Raw genomic sequence first — 25,838 nt, forward strand, 5'->3', positions numbered from 1 at the left:
CATCACCATCTCCACCACCACCATCATTACCACCACCATCATTACCATCACCTCCACCACCACCATCGTTACCACCACCATCATTACCACCACCTCCACCACCATCATCATCACATCACCATTACCATCTATCATCTGGACACTCACATACCAAAAGCTTCATTAAAGGTTTTAATCTAATATTATTTAATCTTTACAACACTTCTGTGAGGCAGAAATTTTAACACCTATTTTACTGATGAGAAGACTAAGGTTCAGAGAGGCTAAATAATCTGCCCAAGGTCACAAAGCTTGGTGAAAGGCTGAGCTGGTATTTGAACCCAGAGATGCTTGATTCTGAAGTTGGCTCTCTTAACTCCTGTGCTTGAGCCTTGGTTCATTCCTGTGAGGCACTGGGGCACATCTCATGTATGGAGTCTTGACAGGAAAGGAACAAAGGACTGTCCTAGTGAACACCGTGATTTACATGTGTATGCACACATGGCAGGATGTGGTTACACTGAAAGGCAAAGCATAGCCCATTGGTGACCTTTGCTCTTCCTCTTCCATATCATATTGGGCTTCTCCTGCCACCATCTAAAATTAAGAACTCTTCTTGGTGTCCGGTTCTGAGGGGTCTGCTGCCTCAGCGACATCCTCACCATAGAGGGGAAAGGCCATCATTACGAGGCAGATTTTCTTGTCTTCCTGTTCAGTTTCACAGTTTATTGTGGGAGGGAGAGAACCACATCAGAATTACCCGGGAACCTTTTCCAATACATATATATATGCCTGCCCTGGCCTCCTGAGGTTCTGATCCAACCCCTGGTTGAGAACTACTGGTTTAGCATATTCACTTCCAAGGTCTACAATTTCCACTGGCCCTCTTATCACTAGGGCCTTCCTCCTTGTTCCTCTAGATGAATGCTCCTCCCGCTCAGATGTAGTCCCGGGGTGCTAGGACTCAGCATCATTGGCATGCCTTGCTCTACCCTGCAGTCCTTCAGTGGGGAGTTCTCAATAAGGGTGGTACCATCTCACAGGAAGGCATTTAGATATAAATGTAGAGCCGTTTATTTACTGATTATCACAATGACCAGGAAGCTAACATTATTTGTAAAGTAAGGATCAGAAATGTTAAACATCCTACAGCCCCTCACAGTGAAAAATTGTCCCACTGAAAATGCCACCGGCACCCCCATTGAGAAACACATTGATCGTAGCCCAGATACTCTTGATTCAAACTCTGAATCAGCCTCTGAAATATCCGGGCTTCCTCTCGGCTCAGCTGCTGCAGTGTTCCGGGGACTGCTCTCCCTTCCCAGCCTTTCAAATTCCGTCATAATCCACAAACTGTGGACAAAGAGATTCTTAGCTCTCCAATATATTCATGTAATACTTAGATAGCAGGAAAGCATCTAATCTCCATTTCTACCTTCCATTTAATCTAATTTAATCATCTGCCCACTGTGCTGACCATTTCCTCTCAAGTATGGGAGGAATGAGGAAGGGAGGAAAGAGCAGGGGCCATGACTGCCTCATGGGCAGATCTGAACTGTCACGTCTGATAGTAATTCCAGGTTGACGAATATATCTAAGACCTAGCTCCAAGCTGATCCTTTTCCAGAAGTCTTATCTCTTTACCTTCTCTCAGTGATTACTCCTTTCTTGCTTACTCAGGCCAAAGCATTGTTTAATTATAGGTTTGTAGTAGAGGCTTTTAGTACCCACCCATATCTGGCTTTCCTCTCCTTTTATATAGAGGAGGATGACATTTTTTCATCCTCTTTCCATAGGCTGAAGCCACGTGACTAGTTCTGACCAGTGTGTTGTGAGTGGGAGGAAGGATGTGTGTCATTTCCAGCAGGAGCACTTCACTGCCAGCCAGAGACCCTCAGTATTTTCTTCCCTTGCAGCCATGATGGTGGAAGCTGGTGTTAAGAAAGAGTCACCACCAGTCTAGCTTCCAGGACAGCTACCAGGAGCAGAGCCCCTGCTGGCCCTGATCAGACATGCAGCACAGGCAGAGATTACAAACCAAGGTTTATACCTTTGTTTTTTTGTGTCCCTGAGATTTTGGGAATTTTTTGTTACCACAGCATAACCTAACCTACCCTGATTGATTCAATGTTCTTTTGCATGTTTAGCTTCTTTTCATCTTTGTGCGTAGATCATGAGTCAGAGAGGCTGGGGTTTGAGGTTGAGTTGCCCCCCTTAAGAGAGACCTTGGCTAACCTTTTTAAACCTCAGTTTCCTCATGTGTCAAATGGTGATCATGACTGTGCTGACCTTATGTGGTTGTAAAGAATAAACCAGATCACATGGGCAAAGCGCTTACCACAGTGTCTGGCAGGTCCCAAGGGCTCAGTAAACATTACTTATTTCTTCTCTTTATTGATCAAAAATTGACTTTACCAGCCCCCTGCCCCAAATCCTCATTGAAGCATTTAGCTTTGGCTGCCTGGAGTCCTTCTAATGTCCTTCTGCCTAAAAAGCAAATAGTCTGGGACTGCTTCCTGCTTCTTTTACATTCCTGCAGCTCCCAGAACAGGACATTGCCTGCAACAGGCACTGTGTTATCCATGCCTTTAATGGAGTACATGCTCGTGATTGGGACTGAACATATTTATGTCAAATGAATGAAAGATTCAGCTCAGCCAACTTGAAAAATCTCATTACTTTTGTCAGTACGACCCTGGCACGTCTGGGAAACATGTCAGGAAACGTCCACATATCCACTTTGTCTTTTGTTGCCGATTAATGGCTGGGAGAGGTGAAACCCAGTCTCTTGGCCACACATCAAAAATAGACACATGCTCTAAATTAGCATAAAGCAAATCCCATTTGCATTTATGTCACAGCCAAGCCTCGCTAAGGGATGCCAAAGTTTGTTCCTGGACCACTGGGAGTCCCTTAGCACTTGGAGATAATTACAGGTCATCTTAGGATGGGTGCCTTCCTCTAGCACTCCTGGATTCTATTCTCAGCTTGACACTGAGTTTTACTAGGTCTCCACAGCTAAGGAAATCAGAGGTAATTACTTGGCTGACCCAGACAGAAACACAGCACAAAACAAAACACTTCTGCCTTATTTACTTTTATTTTAGACCCATATGCCAAACCTTCCAATTTGTAGGCAGCTCTGCTAACTAACACCTGGCCTGATAAGTCTTCTCCAAATCTGGAACCTATTGGAGGAACATTTAAAACCAACCACAGACTCTATCTCAATACCAAAAAAAAAAAGAAAGAAAAAGACATTCCTGGCCCCTGAATAGTTTTTGTTGTTTTTTGGGGTTTTTTTGGTAAGGAAGATTGGCCCTGGGCTAACATCTGTTGCCAATCTTCCTCTCATGAGCAGTGCATAGGTCCGTGCCTGGGATCAGAACTGGCGAATCCCTGGCCACCAAAGTGGAATGTGTGAACTCAGCCACTACACCACCAGGCTGGCCCCCTGGAAAACTTTTTTTCTGATGCCTCTTAGGAGTATTATTGTAGCATTATCAAGGTGCCTTCTAAAGGACTGTTTTCCTTAATCAGAGCCATTTTTGCATTTCCATTACTTGGAGCCCTCCTCCAAAGCATTTCTGAAAACAAGCTACATCTGTGTGTTTTAACACATTCTACAGAGTTGAATTTCCCTTTGCCATCAGATTCAATCTGAAAACATTACTAATTTATTGGACCTTCAAGTGCGTCATAATCAAATGTCCTCAGAGTCCTATCCATCAGTTAACCCCCAGATCTCTGAAGCATCTCTGTGGACAGCAGGGACTGGAGTTCCTGAAACTTCCAATCAACTGGAGCTGATTTAACAGCAGAACAGTAGCTCCTCAGTTAAGTAATCTTAATTGCCTTCTACACCATCATTTACTGAAACTCTGATGCAGGGACTTTCAATTCCTGGAATCCGCCCAGTTCCTCTAGTTGTGTTGCCATGTGCTTCTCATTATGACCCAACTGTACAGGGCAGTGATGAGTGGAAAGAGCTGGGCTGGGAGTCAGGAGCAGACATCGTCCCCACTGTCATGATCTAATCCTAGGTCCTTGGGCAGGTCACTTACTCCAGTGTGCTGACACAGGTTGAACAGTATGCTCATCTGTAAATTAGAGACAGCAGTGCTTGCCCTAGTACCAAGCCAGGTTGTCTTTGGGGTACTTGTGAGATGGCGTAAGTATTGGGAAACTTTAGTTCTTACGCTAGAGATTTCTTTTGTAAGTTAGTAGCTGGAAACCCAGAAGATATTTTCCCAGAAAAACAATATTACACCTGGTAGTGTGGGTCCCAGTCTAATGCTATAAAAACCTATTCAATGCCATATCCCTGAAGTATAACATATAGTAATGGTCTACTGATCCTCACCATCATGGGATCATCTAATTAGGGGTGCTTGGGTTGGAGCTCTGGGTGAGTGGCAAGATGGAGTCCCCTTGTATGCGGGAAAAGAGAAAAAGAAAATTGGTACTGAACAAAAAAGAAGGCAGAGGGAGGCGTTCCGGAGCTCTAATGGGGAAGAAGCACATGGCGAGCCTGTGGAGGGCCTTTGCAAATGTAAGGATTTATTGAGTGACAGGCTGTGGCTCTGGGAAGTCCTATAAATAAAGCTATTTAGTGCTTACTGTCACTCTCCAGCCCACCGTCTCCTCCACTTGTCCTGCTCTCTACTCCACCATCCTATTTTTGAAGCCTTTAGGGCACACATGAATATAACCAGCACTTCCACGAGACTCATGATGGAGAATCCACTTTTTCCATTTGAGTGACTAATGGCTCTCTATAAGATAGATCAATATGTGATACATAATATATAGTGTAATAGTGGAAGAGCCCTGTGAGAGGGGAACGGTACATTCACGTCTGTGGGTTGGTCAACGGAGTGCATTAATCTTGGAGAATCCCCTGGAAGATTTAAAGGAGGCTAGCAGCTCCTGGCTGTTTTTTTGTGGCTAGAGGCCTTCCAAATCTGACTTTTCAAATCTCCGATTGAATTCCCAGCAATCTATTTTTCCTGACTGTAACCAGAAAAGCATGTTGAAATGAACATGAAATTCCATCAGTATAAAGCCTTGTGAAGCCCAGTCCGCCAGCCCCGTCGCCAAAGCCGCTAATAATGCCCTATTGTGTTACTGTGGTGGTCTAGGTTATCATTATGAAGTCTTTGCTCCTGGTTGAGAAAACATGACATTCCATTAAATGTATAATCTGGGTTCCTTCCAGGCCAGAGCTGCATCCTACTTAAAGCTGAAATGAGCTGAGATTTAATGTCATGGAAAAGAAGAGAACCATTCGCTGGGAAAAAGGGAATTGAGGGGTGGGGAAAAGAATGGTGAATTTAGTGTCCTGTGATCCACTGGTTTCAGCCTGAGGACAGTATCTTGCTGGACAAAGTATCTTAGAAGCCCAAGGAAAAAAACGCATCAGCATTCTTTCCCTTTCCACTCTGCTGTGGTTGGGTGCTGGACAGCACCTTTCAAGGAGAGTCTTTCTAGGACAGAAGACCAAGTCTTTAGGGACCACCCAGGGGCCTGTTTGCCATTACTGTCTTTTGGCCCATCCCCCAGCTCTGGGCTCAACAATCATATAAATTAGCCTGGATCAAGATGGCAAGCTGGAGGTGTACACGCTGTCACACCAAATTCTAGCAAGGTTTTCATTCAGCATAAAAATATCCCTCTCTTCAAGCAATAGAACAATGGAAGGAAGTCAGAGGAGTCCACCTAAACGTAAAGGTAGGTACCTTTAAAGGTTTCCTCACCATTTTTTCCCAGAGTATTTTTGTGTTCCCATTGTACTGCAAAGGATCCTATGGTGCGTTTACAAATTTACCCTAGGGGCTGGCCATGTGGCCAAGTGGTTAAGTTGGTGTGCTCTGCTTTGGTGGCCCAGGGTTTCACTGGTTTCGATCCTTGGCATGAACCTAGCACCGCTCATCAAGCCATGCTGAGGCGGTGTCCCACATAGCACAACCAGAAGGACCTACAACTAGAATATACAACTATGTACTGGGGGGCTTTGGGGAGAAGAAGAAAAGAAAAACAAAAAAGAAGATTGGCAACAGATGTTAGCTCAGATGCCAATCTAAAAAAAAAAAAGAAATTTACTCTAGGATTACATATCAAAGAAGCAGCATCCTCCATAATCAAGAGGGGCTTTGAGCTCAGCATGCTGGTTAGAGACCCTCCTCACACTTAAAAGGAGCTTTTAAAAACTCAAAGTCACTTATTTTTGTTGAATATAAGAGTTACATATGTTCATTGTAGAAAGTTTTGGAAATTCAGAAAAGCATAAAAACAGAATTTAAAAATCATGTCTTCTAGAGACAAAATACTATTACATATTGGGTGACTAGAGATATATACATGTGGGTGTTTAGCTTTTTTACAGAGGTAGAATCGTAATGCACATTGTATTTGGTAATTGTATTTTCACCCAAGAGTATACTATGAGCATTAAATATTTCTCTTAAAATCACTTACAAGCATGCATAATATGCATATTCAATATTATGCATATAACATGCATAACAATAAATCCTCTGTTGTTGGACATTTAGGTAATTTTCAGCTTTATTATATAAACAGCATTGCTATAAACACATATATAGGTTACTTCTGACTCTTGGATTTTTACTTTGAGACACATTAACAAATAATCTTCTTGTCTGTGCTATCCAACATGGTAGCCACGTGTGGCTATTTAACTTTATATTAATTAAACTTAAATAGAATAGAAAGTTCATTTTCTCAGTTGCACGAGCCACATTTCAAGTGCTCAGTGGCCACATGTGGCTAGTAGCTACCATATTGGACAGCAGAGATACAGAACATTTGCATCATCACAGAAAGTTCTGCTGGATTGTGCAAGTCCAGAAGGACCATATCAGTTTATATTTTCCTTAAAGACATGACAGTGCCTATCTCTCAGAAGTTGGCCAACACTGAATATTGTAATTCTAAAAATCTTTGCCAACTTAAATAACATCTTGTTTGGTATTTTCATTTCTTTGATTACCAGTGAAGCTGAACTTTTCTGTTTGTTTATTGACTTTTATATATGTAGTTTGTGAACTATTTATGTAGTAAGTCTATTTTCTATCGGGATCAACTTTTTTAAATGGCTTTTTTATATTAAGGTCACTCTATAATGAGTAATTTATGTTGCAAAGTTTTTGTAACTTATCTTTTATTTATGGCATTTTTTTAACTTATGGAACTGTACAATTTATTATATTTAAATCTTTTTATAGTTTTCTTAGTTGCTTCTGCCTTGTTTTAAAAGCTCTAAATCTAAGATTACAATAATATTCATCTAAATTTTCTTCTAGTTCTTTCATCATTTCATTTTAAACATTTAAATTTTCAGTCCTTCTGGAATTTATTTTGGTGTGTGGTGTAAAGTAGAAATCTAATCTTTTTCATTACTCATGTCACCAACTACTTGTCCAAGAATCGTTTTTTAAAATAACGAATTTATTCCCCACTGATTTGAGCTTCCATTAAACACTTACATGTCCTTGGATCTGTTTCTAGCTTTTCTATTCTGTCCACCTATCCTTTGGCCTTTACCATCCTGTTTTTCCTAATTCGCCTTATAATACCTATTAATATTTGATGGTATACATATTTCTTCGTTATTCTTTTCCAAAAATGTTTTAGCTCTTTTTACCTGTTTTTTCTCTAAGATAAACCTGAAATCATTTTGTTAAATTTCTCTCACCACCAAAATAACTTCTTTCAGAACTTTGAAAAGTTTAATTCAATTTATAAATCAATTTGAGGAGAATTGATTATCTCTACAGTATGGAATCATTCCACTTAGGGACATGGTGATTCTGCCCACTTTTTCAAGTCTCCCTTTTATGTCCTTCTGAACTGGCTTTAAAAAAAGAAAGCACAATGACGGGCATCTCTGTTTTCAGACAGTCTCTGAATCTATGAGCTGGTGCTCCCAGCCACTAGAAGTAACAAAAGAAATTCCATTTCTTAGCATTAGAGTATATTTTCAGTATCCACCTTCTCATAAATCTGCAAGAAAGAGATCTCACTTTTCATCCAAAGAATCTGGAGTTCAAAACAGCCTTTACGGAAAAACCGAACTCCAGGGGCAACTGCAAAGCACATTTGGTGTCTAGCTGGCCAGCTTATTTTGCAGGACTCTTTTTCCAACTCCCAAATACTTTCCAGTCTGTGAAATTCATCTCCCCACCACTGTAACTGCAAGAGGCTCCCTGGCACTGGGGAGCTCACACAGTTTTAACGAACGTGGATCTTCTCGGAGGGGCTTTTTATTGTTGAAGTCGGTTTTTAGTAGATAGCAATGAAGCTTCCTGGAATGACTGCGGCTTGGCACATCGAAGGGGGATTTGGGAAGTGTTTAATTGGTCAGAGTTCAGCTCTCCCTTGAGCACAGCCCCAAAGCCTAACCACTATCTGTTTTCAGAAGGAAACCAGGGCTCCTGCACCTCCCTGGTAGCCCACCAGTCAAGAACTTGAATTCGCCTACATCAGGGGTTCTCAAGACTAGCGGAAGGGGGAACTTACACGCAGGGGAATTTTGGAAACGTCTAGACAGTTTTGGTTGTCACCACTGTGACCTCGGTGGGAAGGGGGATTGGGAGAGAGAGAATGGAGGAAGGTGGTACTGGCATCTAGCGAATAAGGTCGGGGATGCTGCTAAACACCCTACAATGCACAAGACGGTCTCACAACAAAGAATTTCCCAGCCTAAAACTCAGTGATGACGAGGTTGAGAAATTCGCCTATTTTCACTAACTGCCCAGGCAGCATGCATTATATTATTAGGAACAAAGACAATGCATTATGTAAAACAGCGATTTTTTTTTTTTTAAAGAGATGATTGGCTTTTAAAAGCCCACACACCTTAACTTTAGACGTGCCCGAAAGTTATGCCTCTCGTAAGCAAGCTTTTCTCATCAATGTTTCTAAAGCAAACGGAAGAGATTCACAGAAACGTAGTAGGGCATCAGCATCCTCAAACTCACGCTCCTCGGTCACAGAAAGCAAGGCAGAAAAGAAGTTTGTCCCCAAACAAACGGCGACGGCTCCCCTGCGGGCGCTCGGGCAGCGAAGGAGAAGGATGGGGAGGCTCGCTCCCCCGACAAAGGCGCAGCGCTCTTGGTCCCTGGAGATGCGTGCCTGACCCAAAGCGACCCTGCCAACAAGCCCAGCCCGGGAAGAAAGCATCATCAGCTTAGTCTAGGGTGCAAACTCACGGCACTTACTTGTCCAAAATGAAGTACAGGTCAAATCCCCCGTAGCAGGCTGGACCCCCTTCCTCCCTGCGTCCCCCTTGCCCGGCGCAGATGAGCACAAAAGTGGCCAAAGAGAGACACTTGAAGCCAATGCCAAGGGCTTTCTGCTCCACGGTGGCCATGACCTGCAGCCCAGGGAGAGGGTAGGGTCCTCTCCTTCCCACGCTCCTTGAACTCGCCAGGACCCTCAGGGGCGAGCCATCCGAGGGGCCCTCCTCTCGGGCCCTTTATTCCCCCTCGCTCTCCTGAAACTCCCCGGAAGCAATTGTCTGGAGGAGTTCAAGGTTTTCCTTCTGGTTTCCGCTTCGATTCTGTTTCTAGGTTTCAAGTTTCAAGAATCCCAATACTGTACTCCGTTTTTTTAAAGGGGCTGCTCCTGACTTGGGCCGGCCGGCCGCTCCGGAGGCTGCGCTGAGGTTTTGCAATTGAAGCAGTTCCGTCCTGACGGTTCTTTGTCCCAGATTTTAAATATTATGGGGTGGGTTTTCAAATTGTTCTTGGTTGGGGGAGTGCTTAGCCTTTTCTCCCTCCTCTCCACCCCTTTCTCATTTTGATGGAGGAAGAAAGTTCAAAGGGTGCCACCTTGTGGCCGGAGATGGAGAAAGCACTCTTCGGCGTTCGCGGGAGCGTGGCTGTCCCCTGTGCCGTATTCTTCTTCCTTTTTCTCAGGCACCTTTCCTTTCTCCATTACCTCTTCTCCATTCCTAGTTCTCACTCTCTAGCCTCTTTTATCCCTGTCCTTTCCTTTTCTATCCTACGTCTGCTGCTAAGGTCACTGTAAACATTTGATGAGAACGGACTTTCTCTAAACACCGTGGCTCGGACCCCACGCTGGGACCTTTGCAGACAAGCCATTGTGCAATGAAGTAGAGAAGAACGGGGCCTTTGTGATCTGAATCATCCAAATGACCTTACAGTAGTCTTAGCGCAGATCATAAAAGAGACTGTTGGGGTCCAGTCATGTGGTTGAAAACAGCATAAAGAGTCCCACAGAGAAGGCTACTCCTGGCATGGAACAGCTGAGCATTCTAGATTGTCTCTTTCTCCAGATTTCAGAAAGCCTGTAATAAGTTCTTTTCAGCCTGTGAACTTTGACTTTTGTCACCCTATCTTTGATTAAGGGCAGAGGAAGTAAACAGTTTGGGACTGGCAGTGACGTCCTGTGTTAGCCTTTCTGAAGTGAGGGATCCTCTACAGTGGGCTCCGAGCCCCAGTTCCAGACAGAAGCTCAGTTTTAGTTTCATATGAGTTCCACTCTGGGAGTCCTCAAAATCATTCTTGCTCCAATTTCCAAGATTATTCCTCCAGACACACATCTTCCCCTCCACTTGTGAGCCTCTAAATTTGAGAAATTCATAATGCATTGAACTAGCCTGCCTCCAAAATGATCCCCAATGTCCCTCATCTCCTGGTATACACTCCCTCTCCCACATGGATAAGACTGACCTGTGTGTAATTAATATGATGTTGCAGAAATGATGGTGTGTGACTTCTGAGGCTAGGTCATCAAAAATATTGTGGCTTTTTCCTTGCTCTCTTGCATCACTTGCTCTGGGAGCCCAGTGCCATGTCTTGAGGTCGCTCAAACAGCCCTATGGAAGAGTCCATGTGGTAAGAAACTGAGATCCTCTGCGGACAACCAGTGTCAGTTTGGCAGGCATGTGAGTGACCCGTCTTGGCAGTGGATCCTCCAGCCCCAGTCAAGCCTTCAGATGACGGCAGCCCTGGGCGACATCTTGACTGCAGCCTCACGAGAGACCCCAAGACAGAACCACTCAACTAAGCCAAATCCAGATTCTTGATCCACAGAAATTATGAGATAATGAATGTGTATTTATGATTTAAGCCTCTAATTTTGAGGGCAATTTGTCACGCAATAATAGACATCTAGTAAATGCCTATGATCATGTTAAAGCTTTGATAATTTCTTTAAGAAAAAAAATTACCTAACTGTATTTCCCAGGTATACTTGACTATGAAACCATTCTTTTCAAATAACACCTATTGACACCCATTCTTTGGGAATTACTATGCTCAGGAAAAAAATAATTGGGAGGAGATCAAAATACTCTAGCTTGTCCATGTCTTCCTTTTCCATACCTTCTCCTTCACCAAAGGATTGAAAACCCATCCTGGCCTCGTTGCAGCTCTGTGTTGAGAAAGAAGGTGGGAAAATCTATAGAAATTAAGCAGGTAAATGAAAGCAAGAAACCAGGAGAAATTGGTTAGGAAAGAAAAGGAATATGAGATAAGAAAACGTAGTGGAGAGAACATTTGTGGGTGCCAGGATAGGCAAATAGGAAAGAGCTTGAATGTGGAAAGGAATTTAGGGGACAGGAGAAGTCAGAGAGGCATCAAGAATGTCTTCTCTCATCCTCATGCCCTAGGGACCTCTTAGGTCCTTTAGAGTTTGGGTAACAGAGGAATGTCTTGAGAGCTTTACAGTTTAGGAATTTAGTGTGGGAAGGAATCAGAAGTGCCCTGACAGAGCTCTTCAGAGTTAGAAACACCATTCTTAAAGAGAGATGAGAGCAGAGCTCCCAGAGCGGGAAGGAAATTCAGTATGAAACAAAGTTATGGGGAAGGGGAGAAAGTGGTAGAGGGTCTTCTGGGACAAAGATGATGCTTTAGAGGACAGAGAAGTGATTAAAGGGATTCAGACGCTTGAATGTCTCAGCTTCCTCTGCTTTTCTTCCAATATTCTAGGAAGAGTTTTATTAATACTTGGTGACCATCTCTAGGTCTTAAAATCGCTCTACCCTTCTCTCCCTCTAGCCCAGAGAAATCCATTCCAGGCGGCTCTTCCAATTAGAGTGTTTTGTGCCAGCCTCATTCACTATGAGGAGGTGTTCTCCAAATATGCCCATGAAGTGAACTTGACATTGAGCTATGGAGGATATGGTTATCCTCAGGGAATGTTGAAGTAAAACAAAGATATCCAGTCTACAACAGGGGTATATGAAGCCCCTGGTGTGATCACACCTTGATGACTCAGCAGGTCTGCAAGAGGAGACATTTTCAGGTTCTTTGAATTGGCAACATTTTCCTTTAGTTGTTAGGATGTAGCAGCCTTAAAATTAGTGCATGTAGAGAAATGGGAGAGATGGATCAGTCGCTTGAGGTTGGAGGAGAACTTGCAAAGAGTCTCTGATGGGCTCCTGCTAGTATTTCCCAGATTAATTTCACAGTTCAGAGATAGTCAAGTAACAAGATCCCCTTATGCAAATGTTACCAATTTCTTGAGGGAACTCTCAATGCTCTGATTGGACTGAGGGTGTTGGGGCTCCTAATCCCTTCCAAGGACCCTGGTGTTCTGGAGGAGACCAATTGGCTTTCTCAAGGTCCATAGAGATAGAAATATGAGGTTTGGAAGGAACTCCTCCACCTCTCAAGCTCAAGTCAGTGGAAGAACAATATAAGTGATGATGTTGGGGCTACAGATAGTTATTTCTGGGGTTGGAGAAACACAGGACCTATTAACCATGCACTTGGAAGTGTTTGAGTGGAAACCTGGAAGTCAAGGCAGAGAGGAGCTTCTTGGAGGAAGAAGCAGTCAATGCCACTTGTTGTGGAAGTCAAGAGGATAAGCCCTGAGAAAACCCCATTGATTTGACACAAGTGTCATTGTGTCAGCAAGGAGCATTCTGGTGGAGTAGTGCAGGGGGACGTTGGCCTGTACTGGGTTTCTAGGAAGAGGAAACTTCACTGTCAAGAAGAGAGAGGAATAAGGGGGTAACTTGCAAATGTTTGAATGTTTTATATGCCACAAGGAAGGACCCTAAGATATTTTAGGATACCGGGAACTTCCGAAAGATTGGAAAGTTTATCTTACTAGACTGATCATCTTAAGGCTTTAGCCCTGCACTCTAATTACTGTTCTACCTGAATTTGTCAGGCTTCCTTCTTTGAGACTGAAATTGTTAAATGCGGCCTGGGTTGTCTACCAGCCTCCAGTGACTTACTCCCCCTGGCTTATCCCCCACTTTCCAACATATGTGACTGAGCCCCTTTTGTCAAACTGTCAAAAACAAAGTTTGTTGTCCTGATAACATTGCCATCTAATCTTCCAAGAATCTCATTGGGCACTAAAGCATCATTTTTCTGGTTTTTTGGCAAAAGTTCTGGAAAATGCTCCAGATAACACAGACTACCCAAAAGAAACTTGGGAATATTTTCCTTAGAAATATTTGTCTACAAATGTGGACAGATCTGACACTCTCTGCCAAATTTTGTGTTAATCAAATGGGCCCTATGTTTGCCAAGTTTTTGGAGGTCCCACTGGTCCTTGGGCTTTGGTGGCACCCCATAACCTCCTAAGGGGAAACATCATTTAGTAAAAATTATCTCTTTTCATTGCTATGATATTTCCTTCATGCTTGTCCTCCATAGAACTACCATGTGCAAAAAAACCACGAAAGCATTCCCAGAAGCAATTTATCATTCAGAACAACAAAGTTTCTAAAGAATATAAATCAGCTGAATGATGGCTTTTGGGCATAGGAAAAGCAAAGGTACCAATAATAACTTTAAGCCCAGAGGCAGAACTATAGTCTAGAGCAAAATACCTTTGATGGCATTCCATGTGACAGGCCATTCACAACCTCAGCTCAGAAAGAATCAAAACCTTGTTGAGCCCAGCATCCCATTAATAACCCTACCCAGCCTAGTCTAGCTTGAAAATCAATTCAGTCCAATACATCTCTTGATTCGTTTTGGGGCAATCCAAAACCCATCCCAAAGCCCTGTTTACAGCCACCCAAATGCAGAGATAGAACTCATTCAACACAGCCCCAACTCAACTCTGATCAATCTGGAGCCCTAAGAAAAGTGAACTAATTTCATATATCATATATATTCATACCCAGAGACAAATTTTGTTTAATCTGTTTTGCAACCCAGCTCAGCTAAACCCACAGATCACCCCAGTGCATCCTAGGCCGCACCAAGCCCAGCATGAAGTTCAGTCACCAAGCTCCTTTAGCCCAATCCAGGTAGAGTCGAGCCAGAGCTCAAGGCCTAGCACATCAAGCTTTATGAAGGTGCATTCCTACAGGGACTCAGCCAAGAGGATAATCCATAATTCATACCAACATATCCTAAAAAATCCATCCTAGATCCTCACAAGACTCAAAGCCTCATGAAAAAAATGTTCGTTTTTAGAGCAGAGACCACACCAATCCAACCCAGAACCCAAAGGAGGGATGAAATGGACCAGTACATTCCAGGATACTGACAAGCTCAGAGTTTACAAATGCCCAATGGAAGACTATGTATCAGATAATTCAAGGCCAGCACAAAGCTAAATAAAATATCAATTTAGCCATTTTCTGCCCAGTTCTGCTCAACCCTGGTTTATTTAAGTATATTCAAGACCAAGGTCTTACTCAAAGACCCCAGACCTGTTTACAATTGAAGATACCAGAAGAAATCTACCTAGACCTGTCAAATCCATAACTCCTTCAACATTTTTGCTAATGTTCATTACACAAGTCCCAAGCCGGGAAGACTAGTGGTTCTCAAAGGATGTGAACACATGTGTGGATGGGGATATGTGGCAGGGGTAGTTTGAAGGTAGGGGCAAAGAGGTTTATTCACTCTGAAATAACCTATGGGGTTTTTTCAAGGTATGTATATCTGTAGAATATCAAAAATGGATGTGGGGGTTTCAGGGGCACAGATAGTTTGATACAGTGGCCTTACAGTGGCCAATTTCTTTTCCCTCCATGCCTCATACACTTTTCTTCTCTGATGAGATCTATTGACAAAGAATTAATAGTAATTCCCATAAACTATTTGAGCATTAGGCAGGACAACACGCTAATTAGTAGTATAATCGCACATCAGGCTGTTTGGGGCCAAGCACAGCTCTGCCATTATTCACTGGTGACTGTGAAATTCACATGACCTATCCATAACACAGCTTCTCATCTGCAAAATGGAGATAATAATACTACCTACCTCATTGGGTTGTTGTGTGGTTTCAATGAGATTATGTATGTCATATTGCCCTCAGGAAGCACACAGTAGATGTCAGCTTTTATTTTTCTTGGGGGATTCTGGGAAATTGCATGTGAATTTCTTCTAGAAATGAGAAGAGTAAATTTAGAAGAATCATTTTCGGAGTGTTTGACTTTTCTACCGCCAGTGAGGCAAAGCTGTTTCTGTACCATGGTCATTTACATTTTCAATTTTGAAAAATGCAAAAATGAAGACCATAGCTCATGCAGGATCTACTGTGAATTTATGGTTTCCTAGGATGCATGCAGGAAACAAATAGAAAAAATGCTTTGGGGCTATCAATAATCTATTGGCAGCAATGCTGTTTCTGCTAGCCAAGAATGCCAGAGAGCTAAACTCTAAAGAAATGTCTGAGTAAATTGTTATAAACAGTGATGCTTCCTTCTGATACTGTTTTTTTGAGATCTAATGATCCGTAGGAAAGAAACTTTATTATTTCTCTTTATTAACTCATTTATTCATTAAAAAATAGTTTTTGGATATCTACTACTACTATGCTTACACTGAAGATACAAAGATGAATACAATACAGACCTTGCAGAGTTTAGTTGGGAGACACAAATGCATAAAGAGGTGTTGGTACAACAGTGTGGTTAACCTGTCTTCTAGAGGAAACTCAGCAAGTCTCCTCCACCCCACCATGCTAATTCCAAGGAGAAGCAGGTCTGACATAAGGGAATCCTCAGTGATACGCTGTTGGACCGCAACTCTTTGGGATGGCTTGTCCCAGGATGTGAATGACTTAAGACAAGACAAATGTCTCTTCCTACTAATAATGAGAATACCCTTCCCTAAGAAGATCCAAAAGTGATCAGGAAGGAGCCCATGGAAAGAGACTAAGAGCGGGGCTACTTAAACTGCCTCCAGTCTCAGTGAAAGGAATCCCCAGGATCCTTGTCATGGATCACCAGAACACAGAAGGGCTTGGAGGCAGAGCTGTAGCTGATAACGAAGTATGCATTTACCTGATGAGCTTGCCTCTGAGCATCGACTCCTTAGGGAGCTGCTTGGGCAGCAGTCAGAGCTGGGTTAGCTTTCTGGAGTAGATTTTCAGGCTGAAGTGAGCATGCGTATAAGATGGATGATGTCTAAGAAGGCTCATCCTGAGCATCAAATATGAAAGCATTTGCCCTTACTGTGGCCAAAGTAATGGTGGGGAAGTCCTGTGTCATTCATTGTGAGAGGGCCTATATGTCCCTTGGGATGGGGATTGATTTCTGAAGCTAGAGCAGACCCCTCTCAAAATAGGTAGAGTTCAAGGCATGAATGGTTATTACTACCCAGGTTTTGCTTTACTCTCCATCATATTTCTTATCATGGGTTGAGGACTAATGTGCTATGAAATCTTAATCATAGTCGTAAATTTACACACTTAAAGTGTGAGTTTAATCCAAAGAAACTAGTGAAGTCAATCAATACATAAAGAAGACTAGGGACCCCTACAGCATAGGGAAATTTTCATCTTGGGTTGAAATGGAGAGAAAACACAGTGGAATTGGTACAAATCTAAGAGCCAACAAATAAGAAATAAAGAGTCACGCCTAGAACACTCTCTAGAAATCAGGTTTGCTCAGAGGCAGAGGGAAAACTTCAGGTGATAGAGAAGAAGGCTTTAGAATTTGGTGTCTGAAAACAGAAACTTTAAAACTGAACTATGGAGGGAGTTCATCACAAACTTAGTAAGTAATGGGATCAGCTTAAAATATAGTTCTTACTCATGCAGTCAATTCAGGGACTGTGGGAAAGAGAAGAGAAAAAGGAAGAAAAACATCCAAATCCAGCAAACTCTACAGCCTATGTAATAGCATTTTTGGAATTTTTTTTCCATATGTGGATAGTTCCCCATTAATCACATTCTCCTAACAGCATAAAATTAAAACAACAAGAAGTACATTTTCTACTCTTCATTGCTGCTGCAGTTCAGATATATGCCAGTGGTCCTATGTATTTTTAGTTGGATTATTTTCTCCCTCTCTAAGATCTCTTTATATCTTTTCTTCAAAATTTCCCATGTACCCCCCTCACTCTTAATTGATATGGCTGCTTCATGTTTAGTTGGAAATTAGAGTCCAGAAGACATTTATCTATGTGAGTCTTGCACTCAGGAAAGATGACTGGGGTGAAGAACTTTGGAAGTCGCTAGTATGTAAGTTGAAGCTGTGAGTGCGCTTGTATATCACCCTGGGCTAAGTGAAGAGAGTGATAAGAAATGAGGGTGAAGGATGGAGCCCAGGGGAACACCAGCATTTTTACAGAGCTTGGCAGAGAAGGAGGAACCAAGAAGAGAAATAAGACATTTCTAGGAGGGAATAGTCATGAGTACCAATTGGGGTAGAGAGGGTGAGAAGATAAGAACTGGAAACTCTTCATTAGATTTAGCAACTGGGAGTTCTTTGATGACCTTCATGAAAGGAACTTAATGGAAATAACGCTAGGAAAAAAGGAAAATTCAAAGAAAAAAAAGAACCCAGAAATTAAAGCACAATGGTAAAACTGTAAAACCTCAACAGAATAAATGGAAAATAAGCTCGAAGACATTTTTTTCAGGAAGTAGGGTAAAAAAAATAAGGAGATGAAAAAGATAAGTTGAAAACATACACTAGATGATGGCCAAGTGCAGGAGGTCTGACATCTGAATAACGGAGTCACAGAATGTGAGAGCAGAGAAAATAAAGGGAAGGAATCATCACAAAGAAAATTTCCTAGAATGAAGGACACGTGCTGGAAAGGGGAGGCAGGACCAGCACCAAGACTGAGTGGTGATAAGTTTGGGGATGAGAGGGAAGATTGTAGCATGACAGATTCTCTGTCCACCAGGGTCCTGCGTGGCTTCAGTGGCCAGTGGAGATATTAGCATTGCTTAGCCTTCTGGTCATTTACTACTACAAAAAAAATCACCCCACAATGGAATGACTTAAAACAATAATTTATTATTGTCACTCATGGTTCCATGGGTTGACTGGGAGCTCAGCTGGCACCTGTCATTTGGGGTCTCCCATGTGATTACAGCAAGATATCAGCTGGCTGCAGTCATCTAAAGGATCAGTTGAGCTGGATGTCCAAGATGACCCCCTCACTTGGCTGGCAGTTGATGCTGGCTGTTGACTGGGAGCTCAGGTGGAGTTTTTAATTATAACATGTATGCGTGGCCTCCCATGTGGCTTAGGCTTCCTATGGCTTGGTGACTCAGTTCCCAAAAGCAGTGGTCCAAAAGTGAGCAGTCCAAGCAACTCAGGAAGAGTGACAAGTCTTTTATATCTGACTCTTGAAAGTCTCAGAACATCATTTTTCGTCTCTCTTGGCCAAGGGAAATCACTAAGGCCAGCTCAGTTCTGAGAGGAGAGAATTAGACTAATTTTTGACGCCAGGAAAAGCATGCCCGTATAGTGAGGTAAGGAATTGATGGAGGCCATATTTCAGGAGTCTGCCACAGCCTGAATAGACTCCAGCCAAAGCATGACAGTGGTGGGGTGGGCCTGGAATGTATGTAATGGAATAAGATAGGTGGTTATTAAATGCCTACTATGCACCAACACCTTTGCATACATTGTTGTATTTAATCTTTTCAACAACCCTGTGAAGTAGTGTGGCAGATTGAGTTTTCAGGGCCAATTCTTCACTGTTCCCTGCGTCCATGCTCTTTGCCATATAACTTTTCAGTGCCTTTCCCATGAGAAGTACACAAGGGGATTACTTCCCTGTACCTCGACTTTGGACTTGCTTAAGACTTGCTTTGGTCCATGATAGTAGTTGTGGTGCAAACAGGATCTTGCAATGTATTTGTATGGTTGGCCACGCTCTCTAGCACTTTTGCTCTTGTCATGAGATAAATTTCTCCAGGGACGTGCTGCCTCTTCCACCTGGAGCCCAGAATAGGACACATGCAACAGAATAGAGCCAGGTAAATTCATAACTTGAAGCAGAGACGTTCAGCTGAGCCCAGGCTAGGTCAGCCAACTCCCAGCTACCTGACCACAGGTGCGTGAAAAATAAATGCTTACCATTGAATGCTACTGAGATTCTGTGGTTGTTTGTAATAGTTGACTAATAGAGTAGGCATTATCAGCTCCATTTTTTTCCTGAGGACCTGAGCAGTTAATTAGCTTACCTAAGGACAGTTTTTGAATCCTGCTCTGCTTAATCCAGCACCCCACACTGTCTGCTACACTGGTACTACAGGAGGTGGGTTAAGATGTGTGTGACCAAGCTCCTACACTGCCCTAGTGGGCACTGGGTGGGGAGTTGGAGGAGACCAGTTTCTAGAGATCAAAGTGGGAGGGCTCCTCCCTCTATTGCTTCCTTAGGAAGTTCTTAGAGCTTGCTGAGAATTTTGGTCTTGGCGTGTGTGGGGGTGGGGAGGAGCGTTGCTGTGCTGAGTTTCACTGTTTCCTGAGCAATTTCCACTGAAGAGATGAACAACTGAGAAGGGAGGGCCCATCCACAGAGCTCAAGCATGAAAGACAGCATTGTTGATTTGACTGCCTTGTGTGGTTAGCTAAAGGACTCAAAAGTCCCTGGGTGAGCGTTGGTCTCATAGAGAATAACTCCGCGTGTATGCATGCATGCCTGTGGGGGTGTGTGTGTGAGGAGGATTGGGACTATGTACCCTAGAGCCCTAACATTTGATACTCTTCTGAATGAGAACAAACAGAGGACTTGGCATTCATCTAAGACTTAGCTTTTGATATTTATGCGAATTAAAGCTCTCTCTTTCATGTCCCATGCTTGCTCTCACTGAATGATGCTATATGAGTAAATGGGTGAGAGAAAAAGCACTGGACTCAGAGCAAAACCTGAGGCCCAGTCCTGGTCCATCAGCATTCACCAGCTCTGTGGTTCTGAGTGAATCCCTTCACCTCGCTAAGGCTCAGTTTCCACATGGGCATCATGATGCCTGTCCTAACTCCCTCACACCACAAGGGCAAAGTGAGAGCCTGGATGGAGAAACACATACCTTCATCAAATAGCTGGTGGATGAGCAAATCTGTATATTTCTGGACTAAAAATTGTTAATGCATATCAAGAACCCAGAAAGATTATTTTTAATTTTCTTGTTTTTGCATTAATAATAATAATAAAAAAAGATGCATATGAGGTCTGCCTCTGTCATTATCTGGCTGCAGTCTGTTCAGGCCGAGGCTAATATTGGCCACTATCCAGTGAGGCCATGCAAGTCCTATAGACATCAGTAGGTTTATAAGCATCCCTCCCCTCCCTCAGCTCCAGAGTCACCGCAGCCTGTCACAGGTGCTGGTCCCTTTGGCCACTTACCAGATCCTCATGGCCCCTTGACAAGGCCCTGGTGGGGTCTGACATTGACTCAGCTTCCTCTACAGGGCCTGGTCTAAAGTGGCATTTAAACCCTATATATTAACTCTCCTCTTTTCCATATTCTCTTTGAACTGAATAAATAATACAAAAATAGAGTAAAAATGCATTTTAGCAATAGAAAAGACGCCATTGAAAACCAGAAACTGAGAAGCTTTTGTTACCTGTACTGCGATAAAGGACTAGATTGAGGGGCATTGTAAATGAGGATATAAACAATGTAATTATTGGCTATTTAAATAAATAATGATAGTGTCAAGAATATATGTCAAAAATTAAGGAATGAAGTAAAGATATACACAGGAAGAAATTAATGATGGTAAATGTATTATTTAACAAACAAAAGAATTATAAAAATAAATTAAGTAATCGACTCAATAAACTAGAAGAAAATAACGCAATAAACTAAGGAGAGTACAAATGAACAAACAATATTATAGAAAATATAAATTGAAATTATAAAACTGAAAAGCAGGAGAATTGCTCAGCAAACTCTGGAGCTACTTCTTTGGTTTGGAGCAGAGACCACTGTTTAGATGACACAAACTTGATTTCAAAGGTCACTTGGATGAACTGTTGCAACTTGGACCGGAATCTGCACCAAGAGCCAAACTCTGGCAAAACAGGAGGTTCAGCTTTAGCTTTAGGTTTGACAAGTTTTAGGAGGGGCGCTTCTTTCAAATATCCATGTTTTAGCGTTAGAGCCAGACCTCCTGTGTGGGGCACAGGGACAGCTGGAACTCAGCCAATACCGGTAGCAATTGAGGAGTCTTCCAGGCTCAGTGAGACACGTCTGGGTTCCGGTTCCATGCAGAAGCAAGAGCAACCAGGAAGCTTCTTGAGACGTGAGTACACCCCAGGGTGGTCGAGAGGTGGCAGACCAAAAGCCCAGTGAGATAGGAAGATTGCAACTTTGCTAATCTCAGCAGATGAATTTTGAGAGTGGTGCTTTGAGATACGACTAGGGAGCCATTATTTGCTGCCGAACTATAAAGCAGGGCACTTCAGTTATGTAAGAGCAATTCATTACAAGCTGTAGCCCATTTCTGATTAAGTTAAATGTTTTATCTTGCATTGTGAAACAGACCTTGTAATAATGCTAAAATCATAGAAGCATTTTCTTATCTGACCAAGGTTTTAACCTCCTACTTCATTTAAAATAGTTCATTCCAAATATAAATATTTTAAAGATTATCTTCACTTCTTTCTTTTTTAAGGCAATCTAATAAATATTAGACAAATTAGACAAAATAAATTTTCAAGATATCTTTGACAAACTGATTATTGGCATGCTGTTTAATGATGAAAAATAGAAGGTATAAATTGAGTATATCTGCTGTTACCTTCTTATTTTGCAATACTCTTGATGTTCTAGCCACTACGATTAGGCAAAAAGAAAGGAAGGAAGAAAGGAAAAAAAAATGAGAAATTGTAGTAAAGGAGATACATGATCAAATCTGTCGGCGTTATTATCTCTACAAGACTGCCTCTGCTTCAGATACTCACGGCAGGCTTGGAAGTCTCCAGGCCTCCCTCACTTCTGACCAGTGGCTGCAAAGTCAGGGACTCTCACTACCATCTCAAGTTTGCTAATTCACTAAAAGGACTCAGAGCTCAGGAAATCACTATATTTACACTTACGGATTTATTGTAGCAATGGCATACAAATCAGAACCAACCAAAGAGAGATGCATAGGGTGAGCTCTGAGAGGGTCCCAGTACTGGAACTTCCTTTGTTCTCTCTCCACAGAGTCAGGATCATCACCCTTTTGACACATTGATGTGGAATGTCACCAACCAGGGAAGCTTACCTGAGCTTTGGTGTTCCTAGTTTTTATTGGGGCTTCATTACGTAGGCATCATTGATTGAATCATTGGTCATGTGGCTCAATCTCCAGCCTCCTCACCTCCCCTGAGGTCAGGCTGATACCATGTGGCTCAAAGCCTCAACCCTCTAATCACATGGTTGGTCTTTCTGGCATGACCAGCCCCCATCCTGAGTCATCTCCTTTGCATAAACTATCTAGGGGCCCACCATGAGTCATCTCATTAGCATGAACTATCATGTGTGGTCTGAAGGGACCACTATGGATAACAAAGACATTCCTATCACTGGGGGAATTACAAGCCTTTAGAGACTACCTCCCAGGAACCTGGGACAGAGGCCAGCAATATTCTTTATTATATGCCAGCCTGTCTAATATCAAATAGCAACCCTTCCACCACCTCAACCTTCCCTGATGGGCTGCCTTCTTTCCTTGTGTCATTCTGCTCCCTCCTTAACAGTTATCATTCTTATTGTGTATTTATTTATTGATTGATTTTCTCCACCACTGGAATGTAAACTTCATGAAGACAGGTACTTTAATTGCTTTTTTTCCCCCTGCTTTATCTCCAGTGCCTAGAAAAGACTATCACATAGGAGGGCTCAATAATACTTGTCAAATAAATGAATGAATAACATAAGCATAGAGTTGCAGATGGAATGTGCTATTGATGATACTCTTAGTTAAGGGAACCGAGCTGTGACTTCTGTCTGATTTGAATCTTATGACTCAATATAATACTAGGCCACAACTAGAAGGACCTACAATTAGAATGTACAACTATGTACTTGCGGGCTTTGGGGAGAAGAAGAAGAAAAAAAAAAGATTGGCAACAGATGTTAGCTCAGGTGTCAATCTTTAAAAAAAGAAGAAAAAAGATAATACTAGGAAAGAGGATGGTTAAAACAGATCCAGCCTAATTTGAATATCTGAGTAGGAGTGATTTAAATGTAAGGTTTTGCATACTTCCCCTGATGCTTGAATTTAATTGTACTTCCTGATATTCTTAATTGGTTATTTCCACGTTTTGAGTATTTTAGGAAGCATAAAACTCAGTTAATACATATGTGTATCTATCGATATGAAAGTACCTTGGAAAAATGGACTTTAGCTTAAAGCTTATTAGTGAATGTTCTGGAAGGATCCAATTACTAGAAATTTGGTTTAAATGATGTAGTTATGTCAGAAGTGCAATTGGGAGGAGACAAGAAAGATATTCTAATAATGGGCAAGGGCTTATATTATCTGCTCCTCTCTGGTGCCTTTTGGGGTTATGAAGTCACTAAAACTTCTGATGACCCCACAAGCTAGCCCTGTGAGCTCCCTGCATGTCCTCCTCACCCGATGGGCCGGGGCGCTAAGGCGAGCCACGGTTTGGTGTGAGTTACTCGGTTACCCACAAGGCCAAACAAAACTGCAAAAGGAAAACTGCACAGCAGGCTTCCAGGCAGTGATTTAGAGCCTTGCGGAGAGCTGGGCTTGGCAGCCCAGGAACAGAGGCTTCTCTCGGCAGACCTCTCAGCATCCTGGTGCTGAATGAACTCATTTTCACTTACGACACTCTTCTGGGGACAGGAGTCAAAGGCTGAATATTTGGAGCCACCAGCCTCAGAGTTGAGCCAGAGATGAGAGGCCTCTCTGCCTTATGTTGGAATGAAAGAGCAGTCTCTTTCCGTCCACATGGGTCTACCTTCTTATTGCCTTCCTAACATGATCTTATTTACTGTGCTTTTAACTTTTTAAAATTGTAATTAAACACTGAGTAAGTGCAAAAGATTATTTAAAAACATATGTAAAGTATAAAGAATAATGATACAACATACACCCATGAACTCCACACGACTCAAAATAGTTTGAGATGGACGGAGAGCATTACCACTACGTTGGAACTCTTCCACTTTCTCCTCCCTGAACTCTTCTCTCCCTCTCAGGGGTACACAATTATACTGAATTTCATGTTATAATTCCTCTGCTTTTAGTCATAGTTTTACCACATATGCATGCATTTCTAAAATATATGTGATGTTTAGTTTCTCCTGGTTTTGATCTTCATGTAAATGCAATATATTTTCTTCTGCTATTTGCTTTGCGGCTCAACATGATTTTTCAGAGTCGTTCATGTTGTTGTGGGCGGCTGTGATTAATTTGGGATTTTTTTTGTGATGTTTAGTATTCTCGTAAATAAACACATCACGATTTGTTTATCTGTTCTACTGTTGGCAAACATTTGGATGATTTCTAGTTTTTTACTGTTCCAAACACTGCTGCTATGAACATTCCTGTACATGTTTCTGGATGCCCATGTGTGAGAATTTCTCTAGGATATATACCTAAGAATGGAATTGTTGGGTCATAGGATCCTCACGTCTTCAGCTTAGTAGACAATATTGAATTGCTTTCTAAAGCGATTGTTTCAATTCATGCTTGCCCTGGCCGTATTCTTGTTCCTCTACATCCTCCCTAACATCTGATGTTAGACTTTTGCATTTGCTAATCGGATGGGTATGAAATGATCTCAAATTATGGTTTAATTTGCATTTTCCATGTTACTAAGGAGGAAGTTAAGATCTCTTCGTATCTAGATTCAGGATTCCTCTTCTGCTTGAAACCTATTCATGTCCATTTTTCTGTTAGTTATTCATCGTCTTCTTGTTGATATGTAGGAGTTCTTACATGATTTTTATGCTAATCCTTCATTCAGCTTATGTGTTGCATGGATCTCTACTAATTTGTGGCTTGTCTTTTCACTATATTTTTGGTGTCTTTGGGTAAACAGACGTTTTTATATTTAATGTAGAGGAACTTGTCAATATTTTACTTTATGGCTAGGGCATTTTCTGCAAAGTTTAGCAAATCTTTTCCTCTTTCAGTAGTCATGAGGTTATTGTTTTATATTATCTTCCAGGGCTTTTTATTTTGCCTTTCCTATTTAGGTTTTTAATATACTTGGAATTTGTTTTCTTGATATGATGTGAAGTAGGGGTCTGGTTTCATTTTTCCATTTCTTTTTATTCCATGTGGCTACCTAGTTGCTTTACGACCACTTATTTAAAAATCTCATCTCTTCCCCATAGACCTGGGATGAAACCTACATCCTATTTCAGTCATCTCTAGATGTGTGGATCTATCTGTGGGCTTTCTGTTTTTTCCCATTGATGTACATCCTAGTACTTATATCACATTGTCTGAATTACTATGTCTTTATAATAATTTGATAGGCCAAGTTCACTTGTTTTGCTGTTCTTCATCACTAACTTTGTTATTCTTGACCCTTTCGAGAAGGATTTAAGATTTTACCCTACTTGAAATCTACAAAGTTAGCCCATCAAAGCTTCATGGATGATGACAAAAGACATGAGACTCCTCAGTAAGAGACAAAGGACTTTATTAGCCACAGCACAGCAAGTAGTATGAG

General features: G+C 42.0%; 2 protein-coding genes across 4 annotated transcripts in view; one reads left to right on the forward strand and one right to left on the reverse strand.

The window, feature by feature from the left end:
- ANTXR1 (ANTXR cell adhesion molecule 1) overlaps window positions 1-9,750 on the reverse strand; it is a 219,166-nt gene extending 209,416 nt beyond the window's left edge. The window contains exon 1 of one of the 2 annotated variants that reach the window (XM_046660702.1): window positions 9,222-9,750. In XM_046660702.1, coding sequence (XP_046516658.1) covers window positions 9,222-9,373 — 152 coding nt within the window. In that variant the 5' untranslated portion in view covers window positions 9,374-9,750. Of the gene's footprint in view, window positions 1-8,859; window positions 9,063-9,221 lie in introns of those variants that run through there. The other variant, XM_046660703.1, reaches the window with a different exon arrangement.
- GKN2 (gastrokine 2) overlaps window positions 1-25,838 on the forward strand; it is a 69,164-nt gene that overhangs the window by 9,035 nt on the left and 34,291 nt on the right. The gene's annotated exons all lie outside the window — the stretch shown is intronic.

This window comes from Equus quagga, chromosome 5, assembly GCF_021613505.1.
Source record: "Equus quagga isolate Etosha38 chromosome 5, UCLA_HA_Equagga_1.0, whole genome shotgun sequence".
In the NCBI taxonomy this organism is placed as follows: Eukaryota; Metazoa; Chordata; class Mammalia; order Perissodactyla; family Equidae; genus Equus; species Equus quagga.